General features: G+C 32.1%; 1 protein-coding gene across 1 annotated transcript; it reads right to left on the bottom strand.

Moving 5' to 3' along the window:
* Nucleotides 1-11,964: 11,964 nt before the first annotated feature.
* LOC139484452 (E3 ubiquitin-protein ligase TRIM56-like) lies at nucleotides 11,965-12,876 on the bottom strand. The gene has a single exon (XM_071268185.1). It carries the CDS (start codon nucleotides 12,874-12,876, stop codon nucleotides 11,965-11,967), a length of 912 nt encoding a protein of 303 aa, XP_071124286.1.
* Between the last annotated feature and the right edge of the window lie 641 nt (nucleotides 12,877-13,517).

Below are 13,517 nucleotides of genomic sequence, written 5' to 3'. Positions count from 1 at the left end.
TAGAGTTTGAGCAATATCGACAAAACAAGTTGGTAGATCTTTGTGGACTGAGATCACTTAGAGGAAAATATTACCAAAATCATTAAAAAAACTCACTGCTCATATTCCGTGGCTATAAAGTCTTTCGAATATCTAAGAGGTCAAACGTAACGTTACACGACATTAAGACAGACGAATATAACACCATCTATGAAATACAGGACGTCGGCCTAATTTATTGGTCTCTAGAAATGACTTATGGCGATGATTGATATTATTATTATTATTATTATTATATTATTAGGTCTTTCCACTTTTCTGTGGAAAGACCTATTGTTTTTCTTCTGATTATTTTTTTTTTTTTTTTTCTTCCGCCTAATTTTGTTCTTGCGATAAACATTTGTTTCGCAATATGTCGCTTAGATATTTGGTATATGATATCGAACAGTTTATGCACTTTTGAAATTTACCCTGCGTAAACGAATACTTTTCTTTGTAGGAGTTATCTCCCCAAACACTGTTTTCCTTGTTAGCGCATCTCCTTCGCAACCGTAAAAGATTATGACAAATTTATTTTACAAAATTGCTCGTTATATCCTTCGCATGATTTGTCCTATTTTGACCGAAGCGATATGACCGCTCCATATGAGAGTTATTTCCCCTTATGCATCTGATATAAGTGATATGAATTTCTATCTTATAAATCATAAGTGATAGAGACCTAGGATCTTTTGATTTGAGGTCCTTGGTCCCAAAAAATGAAAATTAGGTCAAGGTCAAAGGTCAAGGTCATATTCTAATATTTGAATTTGGCTTATTTTCACTTATATCCAAAGACTGTATAAGATATCAACAAATTATTTTTACTAAATTGTTAGTTGCGACATGTCGTAAGATGTAAATTTTGATTGCAAGCGTACGTTGAATGTAAAAGGGAGTTTTCTCCCCTCTTGTATTTAAAAATACGCGTTTGGTGATATAACTCATTAACTAAATATAATAAAGACCTATGGTCTTTTGATTTGAGGTCCTTGGTTTATGACCTTGAAACTGATCTCAAGGTCATAGCTTAATTTGACGTTCTAGATTTTGACCTTTGCTTTTATTCTATATGTATACATGATAAAGATATACAACTTTTAGAAAAAGATATCAAACCATTTAACCTTGTAAAAAACAACCGGAAGTGACCTTTTGTAAACCGGAAATAGCTATTTTTTTGTACTTTTTAATATAAAAGTATATAGAACCAGATATTTTTGGAATCAGTGTCAAGTAAATATTCAAATATAATCGGAAGTAACATTTTTCAAACCGGAAGTAACAAATTATCTCCCTTATTTAAAAAAAATGTATGGAAACAATATATTTTTGGAATCAGCTTACTAGGAGCTATCATTTGACGATTGAAATGACATTTTAAACTTAGTTTCACAACTTTTCATATCAAAATACATTTTTTTGATGGAAAGACCTTCAATTGTTCTCTGAACAATTGGTTTTTAATTATTATTATTATTATTATTATTATTATTATTATTATTATTATTATTATTATTATTATTATTATTATTATTATTATTTACAATATTTATATAGCGCATTATCTAATTGAAATTACTACCCTTAACATTAAACAATCAATGCAAATAAAAAGAGGTGTTAAACATTAAAACAATCAATGCAGTAAGAATGAAATACAATTTTGAAACACATATAAAAAAAATATAAAATATAAAATCTAACTACATGTAGAGTCTCTCCCCCAGATCGCCAGTACCAGATATCGACATACGTTCTCAATTCATTAGTTTAATCAAAGTTGAGACCCATTTCACAATTTTAAGAAACTGCTTAACATATGTATTTTAAACTTTTAAAATATCAGTACTTACGAACAATTTGTTTAATAAGGAATTATGATAAGATCCAGTCACTATAATATATTTATTGTATAGCAATATAATATTTGAAAGTGAAAATTGGTTTAAACTAAGATTTTGTCGATGATGACGTTATGAATTTTGAAATTTATTGCACGCTAACATTTGGTTACTTTCTGTAGGAAATATTAAATCGCTATGCAATAATATAGAATACTACGCTAATTTTTCATCAATAAGAAATTGGATAATAACATGTGACAGATCTAGTTGATTGCATACAATTTCAGAAGATGGCACACAAAGGAAAACTCTTTAAGATAAGTTTGACAAAATCAAAGCACCAAATGATGTTTGTTTTGATAAGTCCGGAAATGTTTTCTTTGTGTGTGGAAACCAGTTTGTTGAAGAATATGAAATTTTGTACTAAATCAAACACATTCGTTGTTATGTAAATAGTTTTAACAGGTCGGGACCACTACCTTATACGGAAATGCATAAATTAGCATACTTAGGGACCGGTCAAAATTTATCGTCACATAGGACCGGTGCAAAAAATAAAAACATTTAATAAAAGTTACAACCCTATCGCTTTCTGACTGAAAAAAAAAATGATGTCCTATGCCAACTTAGTAATAAAAAAGTTGGTGTCCTATCCTACTTTTCCAATGTATTGTAAATAAAAGTATACTTAATAGAGGCATTTAACATATGTAGTCTTTATAATATGATCAAAAGCAACAGTTTCGTGTTTTATTTTGTTGATTCACAAACAATTACAGGCATGGCATTATCATAAATTATACTATGAATATAGCATTGAAAAAAACAAAGACATTGCATAATGCAATCAAACCACAAATAGGTGTTTGTTAAACTGAAAAATTAATGAAGCTGCATGTATCTTATATAGAATTTTATCAATACCTTAAAATATTAATTATAAAAACAAGCTCCAGGAGAAACATGAAACTCAATAGCATTTGGTTGAACTCTATATATATTTTAACCTGAAGACCCATAGGTTGCCTTGGAATGTGTTTTTTATTAGGAATGGTAATAATTGCTTTAACATTTTCCACTTACAGAAAATGTACCTGATGTGACCCCCGAATTTTTGCTACTTTGTTGGATGATATAGTACATGATGTACATGATGTATGTTTGTTGCACTTCACCATATAAGTGAAATTAAATTTTACAGCAAAACAACAAAAAACTAAATGACATTGGATTCAGTAAGCTTGATATATATCTAAGATAGCTGCATAGTTTGAGTTGAATTTAAAAAGTTATAAAAAAAATTAAAGTGTACTATCTCTATTTTGTTCGAACTGCAAATTCTAGCTTTTTTGACCTAGATTAATTTAATTCTTGAATTTGACAGCAATACAACAAAAAACAAAATGACCTGGGATTTAGTAAGCTTAATATATATCTAAGATAGCTGCATAGTTTGATGAAAATCCAAGTTGATTTGAAAAAGTTATTAAAAAAATTAAAGTGTACTATCTCTATTTTGTCCGAATTGCAAATCCTAGCTTTTTTTTACCAAGATTACTTTAATTCTTAAATTTTATAACAATACAACAAAAAACTAAATGAAATGGGATTTAGTAAGCTTGATATATATCTAAGATAGCTGCATAGTTTGAAGAAAATCAAAGTTGATTTGAAAAAGTTATAAAAAGAATTAAAGTGTACTATCTCTATTTTGTCCGAATTGCAAATCCTAGCTATTTAAAACACAAAAATTACTTTAATTCTTAAATTTTACAGCAAAACAACAAAAAACAAAATGACCTGGGATTTAGTAAGCTTAATATATATCTAAGATAGCTGCATAGTTTGATGAAAATCCAAGTTGATTTGAAAAAGTTATTAAAAAAATTAAAGTGTACTATCTCTATTTTGTCCGAATTGCAAATCCTAGCTTTTTTTACCAAGATTACTTTAATTCTTAAATTTTACAGCAATACAACAAAAAACTAAATGAAATGGGATTCAGTAAGCTTGATATATATCTAAGATAGCTGCATAGTTTGATGAAAATCCAAGTTGATTTGAAAAAGTTATAAAAAAAATTAAAGATGCCTATCTGAATTTTTATATAATAATTTTTATCTTTACATATTGTATATTATACTTGTTATTTTAAGTTTTGTTATAAATGTATTAAAAATTATTTCAAAGTAATCGTTTGAAAAAAAAACTTGTGTCCTATGGATATTATCTGTGAAAAAAGTGATGTCCCAACAAAAGCGATTCCGGAAAAAAGTATCTGTCCTACTGCACTTTGCACCGGTCCTATGTGTAGATAAATTTTGACCGGTCCCTTATGTTCTCGCACATGTAATTGTTTATTCACATGTGACGCAATTTATTTTAACCTAGGTTTTTGACCAATCCACTAAATGAGTCACAATGCATGATGGACTACTACGTGTTTACAATCAACCAAGAACACGTGTTATTTACTGAAATACAACACATTTTTTTGTGCAATGCGGGATTCACAATTTCGCTTAGTTTTTCATTTTGTGTATCCTCATTTATAGTTCGTGATATAAAGTATTACATCCAATCTCAGATTAACGAAGAGTTGTTTCTATGTGAAGAAAAAAGGGTTTGAATTACCCGATATATAGCCATTAACATGTTTGATGATGGCACAAAGATTTCATGTATTTGTCCACCAGACAGCAACGAAACAACAGCGATAAAACACAAGTACCCATAAGACAAACTTACTTGTGTAAAGTAAGCCGTCGATAACAGCCGGTGCTGATATTCACGAGTACAGCAATGTTCGTATGGATAATTAAAGGCAAATGTGGGATCCTTGAATTTTGTGTTCGTAAAAAAGGCGAAGAAATAAATTTTACATACATGGCAGTGTTAATAAAATCTATAAGTATTTTTTTTGGTCACATTTCAGTATATAAATAAAGGCAACAGTAGTATACCGCTGTTCAAAACTCATAAATCCATGGACAAAAAACAAAATCGGGATAACAAACTAAAACCGAGGGAAACGCATTAAATATAAGAGGAGAACAACGACATAACACTAAAATGTAACACACATAGACAAAATCCCACGAGAATAACAAATATAACATATATATATAAAACATCAAAACCAAATACATGAATTTGGGATAGACAAGTACCGTGACACGTCTTATCGCAATGTGAATTTACACTCAAAAATAAGAGAAAACAAACGACACAACGTTATAATGTAATACACACAGAAACGAACTATAATATAACAATGACCATATTCCTGACTTGGTACAGGGCATTTTTAAAGGAAAAAATGGTGGGTTGAACCTGGTTTTGTGGCATGCCAAACCTCGCACTTTTATGGCCATGTGAAATATAACATCAAAATGACAACACAGGACTACAATATAAATAAATTGGAGAACACAATTGACAAAGAATCACACGAACAACAGCCAACAAAAGGCAACAAGTTCAAAATTTTAATACGCCAGAAGTGTATTTTGTCCACACAAGACCTATGTGTGACGCACAGATACAAAAGTTTGAAAGCCGAAACGAGTACAAAGTTGAACAGCATCGAGGACCAAAAGATCAAAAAGGTTGTGCCAAAAACGGCAAGGGTTTTCTGTTAAGTTACCAGAAAATCCCTATAATTTAGAGTAATTTATACTTTTGCAAACAGTAAATTTAATAAAATGAATATTCAAAAGATGTACATGATAAAGCTGAAGTATTAACTAATTACAGGAAACAACTGAAATACATTTACATAACCAGACATTTGAAACACAAAAGTAGACACATCCGAATACGTTTAAACCTTATATAGGACTTCCAAACTGTTCCCTTTAATATGAAGGTAGTGAAGTCAGCAACTGTAGTTTCGGTTTGTTCGTTTTTTTTAACGGGCTCGGACATTTGCCAAACTGAATAACTTGAAATCATTACAGCTGATTTCTTATACCTGCAAAGTAAAACTTTGGTTGGCTTGCTTGCTTGCTTTGTTTGAATAGTTGTTTATATAAGCTTTGAAAATAAGATAAATATATATATATATAGGCATGATAGTTTAACTTGTATATTTTATATTTTGTACAATATACAAACAAAGCAAGCAAGCTAACCAAAGTTTTGCTCTACATGCATTAGGAAAACAGCTGTAATGATTTTATCCATATGTATGTGCGACAAGGTGGAAAAATTTATATGTTTTGTGAAAATTGCAGCGTTGGATCTATAATAAAAAAAAAGAAGATGTGGTATGATTGCCAATGAGACATCTGTCCACAAGAGACCAAAATGACACAGAAATTAACATTTATAGATCACCGTACGGCCTTCAACAATGAGCAAAGCCCATACCGCATAGTCAGCTATAAAAGCCCCCGATATGACAATGTAAATCGATTCAAACCAGAAAACTAACGGCCTTAATTATATATAAAAAAATGAAATATGTAACACGTTAACAAACGACAACCACTGAAATACAGGCTCCTATACAATATATTTTTTTTGATGGGATAGATTTCTTCTCCTTTTATCAATACATTTAATTGGGCCGGTTTTTTTTTCTTTTTTTTTTCTTTGGTTTTTTTTACACAATTAATTTTTGAGTCGTTAATAGCTTACTTTTCAGCATTGAACCTATGACTGCTTACTTTACTAAATTACGTCTTTGTTGGAAAAAGATGTCTCATTTGGCACTCATACCGCATCTTTTTATTTCTATATACAAATCACGTTTAAGAAAAAAATAAATAGACAATAACTGTATAGTGTCTTTAAATATCAGCTGTATTTGTACGAGGCTATGAAATAAGGTGTATGCGAGCTTTTAGCGAACTTCTACACCTGTTTCGAGCCGAGTACAAATACAGCTGATATTCAAAGACACTAAACAGTTATTGTCTTTATCCTGCAATTAATTTTGTATATTGTTTGTGTTTGAAAGAAACAAAAACTAACATATTTAGCATTTATTTTCGATTTGTAATCCTTTGAGGCCCGCGTAGAAATATCTAAATCACACTACGCTGGAGTCGGGTTCGCAAAAAAAAAAAATCTCGAAGGGTCAACAATAATACATCGCTAAAGGTGAATAATTATCTATTTTAACATAACAGCTAATTTCAACACACAAATAACAAAATATTGTCAAATTTGAAACAGAAGTGTACGAGTTGTCCTACGCTTCAGACTTGACATTCACTAAACATGCATGCTGAAATTGACATGGTTGATTTTGTAACACAATCATACACATTCAAGTTTTGAAATCTTCACTTGTCATCGTCATTAGAATGCAACTGGAATACACATTCTGAGGTCACACAGGTTCAAACAATACGCAGTCCGGCAGTGGGTGGAGCTTTAAAGCGATATCTGTATAGTATACAGATACAGCATAGCGATATCTGTAGGGTTGTATCTGTATAGTAGGACACCCAATTGCAGGATAATAGGTATGGCACCCATTATGATCCAGTCTTTAAATATTGGAGACATTTTACATTCTAATGCAACAACGTTTGTAACGTTCATTTTGATTGGATAACGTCACTTTCTTACATGGCATCAATTGACAATTGATGCTATGGGACGTACGCGCAAGCGCAGACGGCATATGACAGATTTTAAATACATGTTTTAACGTTATTTTCTGTCAGTTTCATTAGAATGGAGATAACAATATTGTATTTAAAGCTCCGACGGCATCAATTTGGGATTTGATGGTCGCAAATACCCGTTTACTGTCTCCGCTAACGCGTCGCCAGTAAACTTAATTTGCGACCATCAAATCCCCAATTGATGCCGTCGGAGCTTAAAATACAATACAGTTATCTCCTAATAGGACAGCAGCCGAACGATAAAAAAACCTCTGAGGTATATTTTGTGATAAAATTAGCAACAAACGGATATTATCGATGGATGCAACTATAAAAAAATGTATTGAGCTATATACCGTACCCGCTCAGTGGCGGTGTTCCGGGGGATGGGCCCCCTTTTTTGGACGATCAGTGCATTTGGATGGGGACATGTAGTTGGAACCCCCTCCCTTTTTGGCCAAGGTTAGGACCCCTTTTTAAAATGGCTGGATCCGCCCCTGCCGCTTTCATAACACTGATTTTTAGCATACTGAATATTATGATGTTCTTACTATTAGTTCAGGTCCTGATAAAAAAATTACAAATTCAGTACAGAAAGATCGATGTGTTTCAATGAAAGTTTTCGTGTTTTTCTAGGCAGAAATGATTTTGGGATGACATTATACAGGTTTAAAAGAGCTCAAATGATTTTCTTACAGGACAGTGGTCACCCAATTTGATATTTCACTGTGTCATGTCGTGAAATTAATGCAGGTTCAATTCATAACAATGCATAAAACAGGTTCAACTACTTTTGCAAGGCGAAAAAGAAAGTCGAATCGTGAAGCCAATAAACAATATTTTTTTTAATCTGAGCATGCAAATTGAAGATTACGTTATATATTTTACATAAAATATATTTGCAGAATAAAAACTTTGGTAATAAGAGTCCCAGACAATATATTAGTTGACTGTTTTCCCACTAATTCAACGTGTTTAAAGTAGTAGTTTACTCGTAGTAGCCCATAATGCATTGTAGTTCATTGAGTCAATTGGTCAGTTTTTCAAGGCCATATTGGCCTTGTGTTTTGGAAATTACTATGCAAATATATTCTGACGTCAGAAAATCTAGAGTTCTCGACCTGTTCAACATGTATTTAAAAATAGACGTTGAAATACCTTAGAGAAAACCCTATAAACTCATACTTTTTGATGAATATTTTTTTAATGTTAAAATATTTTATTATATACTTGTCAGTGTTTACAATATTATCAGTGTGTGTTTTGCATTTTGTATCACCTGTTTCGAGTTTTGCAATGGGTGTATTGTAACGGTTAAGGTATTTTATTCACATCTTTTAAAAAAATTTACAAAAAAATATTGTACAATACAACATACTACACTTTTAACCGATTTATAAAAAAGAACGCACAGACAAAGACACAAAACACCAACACGTGGTCCTGGTAATCTGACTTGGTAGAAGTATCAAATCTGCTTTTAAATCAGTTTTTGAAGTGTACGCAAAACGTACTGATGACATTATATGGGAACGAAGTCCCCTATTACAGAAGAAAAATCAATAAAAAAAATATATTGGGTTGTACTAATGAACTCAAAATCTTTAACCTTTTTTTTGTCACTTTTTTTAAATCCCGCATTTGTGGAAAACGTAGAAATCTACTTTCTTCTTTGGTCTCGTTGTCGTGAGACATACCTGCTTCATATCAAAAATAATGAGAGGTGGTCTCATTGCCAGAGAGACAACTTTATACAAGAGTCAAAGGAACTTGACTGGTAGCATTTGCTTTAAACAATGTGTAACTCCGAGATGACAAAATATAAAGCTTTTCAAACGAAAATACCAACAGCCTTTTTACAACCCCCTCCAAAATAAAAACCAACCAAACAAACAAACAACAATCAAGTAACGAAAACAAAACGTGGAAAGACTATATATTATAAACTACAGGACACTCACTTGATTTACACGTAAAGAATGTGGTAGAGTTGAACATGGTTATACAGCTAATGGCCAAATAGAAGATGTATTCCCCTAAGTGCACAATGTTTTGATTATGGGTTAAAAAGTCTGTGTTCTTACTTTTTGTTGAATGCTTAGCGGATAGTCTGTAAGTATGGTTTTGGCTTCACATCGTGTTTCTCGTTTCTCGTTTTGTTTATATAGATTAGACCGTTGGTTTTCCCGTTTGAATGGTTTTACACTAGTAATTTTGGGGCCCTTTATAGCTTGTTGTTCGGTGTGAGCTAAGGCTCCGTGTTGAAGGCCGTACTTTAACCTATAATGGTTTACTTTTTAAATTGTTATTTGTATGGAGAGTTGTCTCATTGGCACTCACACCTCATCTTCCTATATCTATTCACATCGTCTGTTTCAATCGATAAAAACGTCATTTTGAAATTATTTGATAACAAGTACCTACCGTTTCTTATCATGCTTATTGATTGCCAAATGATGTGGTCATGCTACTGTTGGATAGAATGATATATTGAACTCGGAACATGTTCTTGACAGGAGAATGTACTAACATGTAGACGATGAAAAATACAATTATAGTGTTGGTATTCAAGACGGATGCCATCACGGGTTGGTTGAGTGTTTTGGAGTATTTGTTTCACAGCTGATGACGACAGATGTTCGCATTACAGTTATTCATAGATATATAGAAAATACATTGTACCCTTACATCCAGTCACACCGCTCCTAAGTTCACTTCCTTCGTCTGTCTTGGGGCAACCTAATGCTGGAAAATGTAATAGTACCGTTTTCCCTACTAGCGCATGTCATATATCGTAAAATTATGAAGAAAACTACTCATTGTTGAAAACCGTATTACGCTATCATGTATAATTGTTTTAGAGCTGTACTCATTGACATATACAATACATCTCCTTTTATTCAAATTGACATATAGAAATAAAATTCCAGATTAAACGAACAACTTATTATTCAAGATCAACTTATATATATTATTCAAAATATAAAACTTCTTCATACATGTCATATTTATAATTTTCAAAAAGTGCTTTCTTTTCTGGTTAAACTTCTGACCTTTTATAAATGTTTTTAGAACTGAAATGAAAACGTTTGTATTTCTAAATCCTGTGTCTACTTGAATGATAGTAATGTCCTACTTCCCCCTGGAAAGGTGCATACAAAAGGTATTCCACGCATTAGCAAGCAGGCTGTTCCGCAGATAAATATCTGACATCGATATTATAATATTGTTTTCCTGTCCTAAAACAGATATCATAAAGTTCTATATGCCAAGACAGCCAAACGTGTACAAAACCTGTGAAAACAAAGATCGCACATATATTTCAATTTTTCGCACTATCATCATGCTAATTGATATGCATTTACCGCTGAACGTTATAAATCTATTCACTCTCAGTACATACATCATAAAGTTTTATATAACCAGTTCCAAAAAGAGCAAGGCGTGAACAGGACTTGTCAAGACAAATATCACGAACACATTTCAATTTGTCGGAAATATTCAAAACGGTTCGTCTTCGTTCTCCGTCTTCTGATACCAGATGAATAGTTCCAGATTCATCTGCAGCAAAGATAATTCCTTCTACATGAACAGATACACTTTTTGTGTCCTTCATATGCTGATCTCTGAACTTGAAAATCTCTCTACCATTGAACGATGTACAAACAACTTCAAATTGTTCTGATGTGTATACCAAACGGTCGTTTTTTGAATCAAATCCAAGACTATTAAGATTTTTACAATTTGTTTTGGTTTTAAAACACTTCTCTAATGGCTGTTGTACATTTTCTAAACTTCGTTTTTGAACAGTGTTATCAACAATTGCATATAATATTCCATTAGATAAGCACATTCCTCCATTGTTATTATTGTCATCTTTAATGTTCGTAGCAGGGCTAAAGTGATTGACAAAATTTAAACGATATAACTTTGATCCGTAGCAAGAGACAAACAGGGTCTCGCTTTCAAAGTCAAATGCTAGTCGTTTTACTTTTGCCAAAATAGAACATTCGTCAATAATTTTTTCGTTCAAGATATCAACAGCCTTTAGCTCTCCAACTGATTCTTCCACTTTTCCTCCAACGACAACAATTTCATCTGACACGAAAACTCCTCCGTATACTTTGAAACCATTTAGATCTATAGTTTTAATATGTTTCAAAATAATACTGTCAAAACTACTATAAGGATGTGTTTTCGAAAGAAGAGAACTGTCTGAGGGAAGTAACTGTTCGACATATGTGTTTATTTCGACTGGAATTGTTTTTAATAAATCTAGCTCAATAAGGCCATCAATATTTTCAACTTGACCTAGTTTAGCACTTTTTACTAATTTAGCTTTAGAAATTGCACTTGTATTCCAAACCGAACTTGCTTCTGTCAGGACAGATTTTAATTCGACTTTTGATTTTTCGAAATGAATAAACATTTGGCTTAATGTGCCATGTTCCTCAACAGTTTTTGATGTACAATGTAACTTTTCAAAAATAATTTGAAAGTTTTTCAAATGTTTTCACTTTGTTCTGGAATGCATTTTCTGATTCCTCACGAGTTATGCCCAGTCTCTTAATAAATACAGCTAACAGGCTGTCTAGCTTATCTTTTAGTGATAAAATAAATTGGTTAGCCTCTGCTTCAATTTCAGTAAAGGAAATGTCAAGTTTTTCTTTTTCATCATTCTTTTCTTTCATTACATTTTCAACTTTCACTTTAATATCATTTACTTCAGACAAGAGCACGCTTATTTTGTCAGTTTTCAGGTTCTGCATTTCTTCAAAAGCTTGCACATGTTCGCATTTTCTTTGATGTAAAGTTATACAAAGTAGACAACATAGTTGTTGATGGTCAAAACAGAAAGCTTCCAAAAATTTTGAAGTGTGAAGTGGACACGAATCGGATATCATACTTAGATCTGGCTCGTCTACACCGGAAGAGGCAGTATCCATTTCTTCAATTTTCACAATTTTATGGTCAGCAGAGAGTTTCATAATGCCGTGGAATTGCAAGCATTCCCCACACAACGCTTCCATGCAATCACAACACCATTGTGTTGCCTCGGAAATTTTGTCTCGCCTTTTACAGAGATGACATTCCTGTTTGACGCTTTTTGCATTATTCATTAATGACGAAATTGTAAAATTATGAGGGAGTAATGCTGCCCATTGCGATGCTTCGTCTTCTGGGTTGTTGGGTGTAACAACTGTCCTACATACAGGACAGGGGTAGTTGGAAAGTTTTTGTTCTGCGCGTTGTTCAGTGGATAAAATAAACTCACCAATGCATGCTTCACAAAAGGTATGTAAACATGGTAAACTTTTCGGTGATTTAAGTGTCTCTAAACAAATAGGACATGCGAAGGCGTCCTGTTCATTGATTTGTTCTTCCGTAGCCATTTCACTTCCTTGTATTATCAATGTTCCCGTTAATAGTTGTCTTCCTTTAGATAAACAAGTGTGGACACATATCAGTGTGGATAGTTATTGATCTGTTAGACGTGTCACAAGTAATACCTTTTCTAAAAGGCTCGCCGTCTCAAAGCTGATGAAAATTTTGAAAATGGTTTTACATGTAGAAAAGTGAATAACAAAAAAACAAAGGGCAAATACGAATTTTGTGATTTTCCTATTTCTTTGTTGTGGTGATTAACATGCACATATCTCCGATTTCTTTCCATACACACCTTTTAATATAAATGTTTCAGACCGTATGAGTATTTGCACCGTATGCGAAATTTAAAAAAAAATACTCATTCGGTCGGACTGATTTTAAGAAGTAGATGAAGTTTATTAGATACGAATGTATATTTTTCAGGACAACATAACTGAAATCTCGAATTAATATAAAATGTTCAATAGTAATTGGAATAAAAGCATAATATTTTAATTATTTAAAAAAGTCGCGTTTAAAATTTAATCCGGTATTCTCATGTATTAAGCATGTCATTAATATATGTACCAAAATTGAATATTGCTCACTGAATTAAACTTATTAGAATATTTTGAAGTAAACAAAATGTGTGAAGAAAATACTTTAG

Source organism: Mytilus edulis, chromosome 8 (genome assembly GCF_963676685.1).
Source record: "Mytilus edulis chromosome 8, xbMytEdul2.2, whole genome shotgun sequence".
Lineage (NCBI taxonomy): Eukaryota > Metazoa > Mollusca > Bivalvia > Mytilida > Mytilidae > Mytilus > Mytilus edulis.
The sequence above is the reverse complement of the archived record's forward strand: the minus strand, read 5'-3'. Positions and strand labels throughout refer to the sequence as shown.

What these genes read in the sequence shown, in the direction of transcription:
- LOC139484452 (XM_071268185.1), bottom strand. Translation starts at nt 12,876, where the DNA reads ATGGCTACGGAAGAACAAATCAATGAACAGGACGCCTTCGCATGTCCT.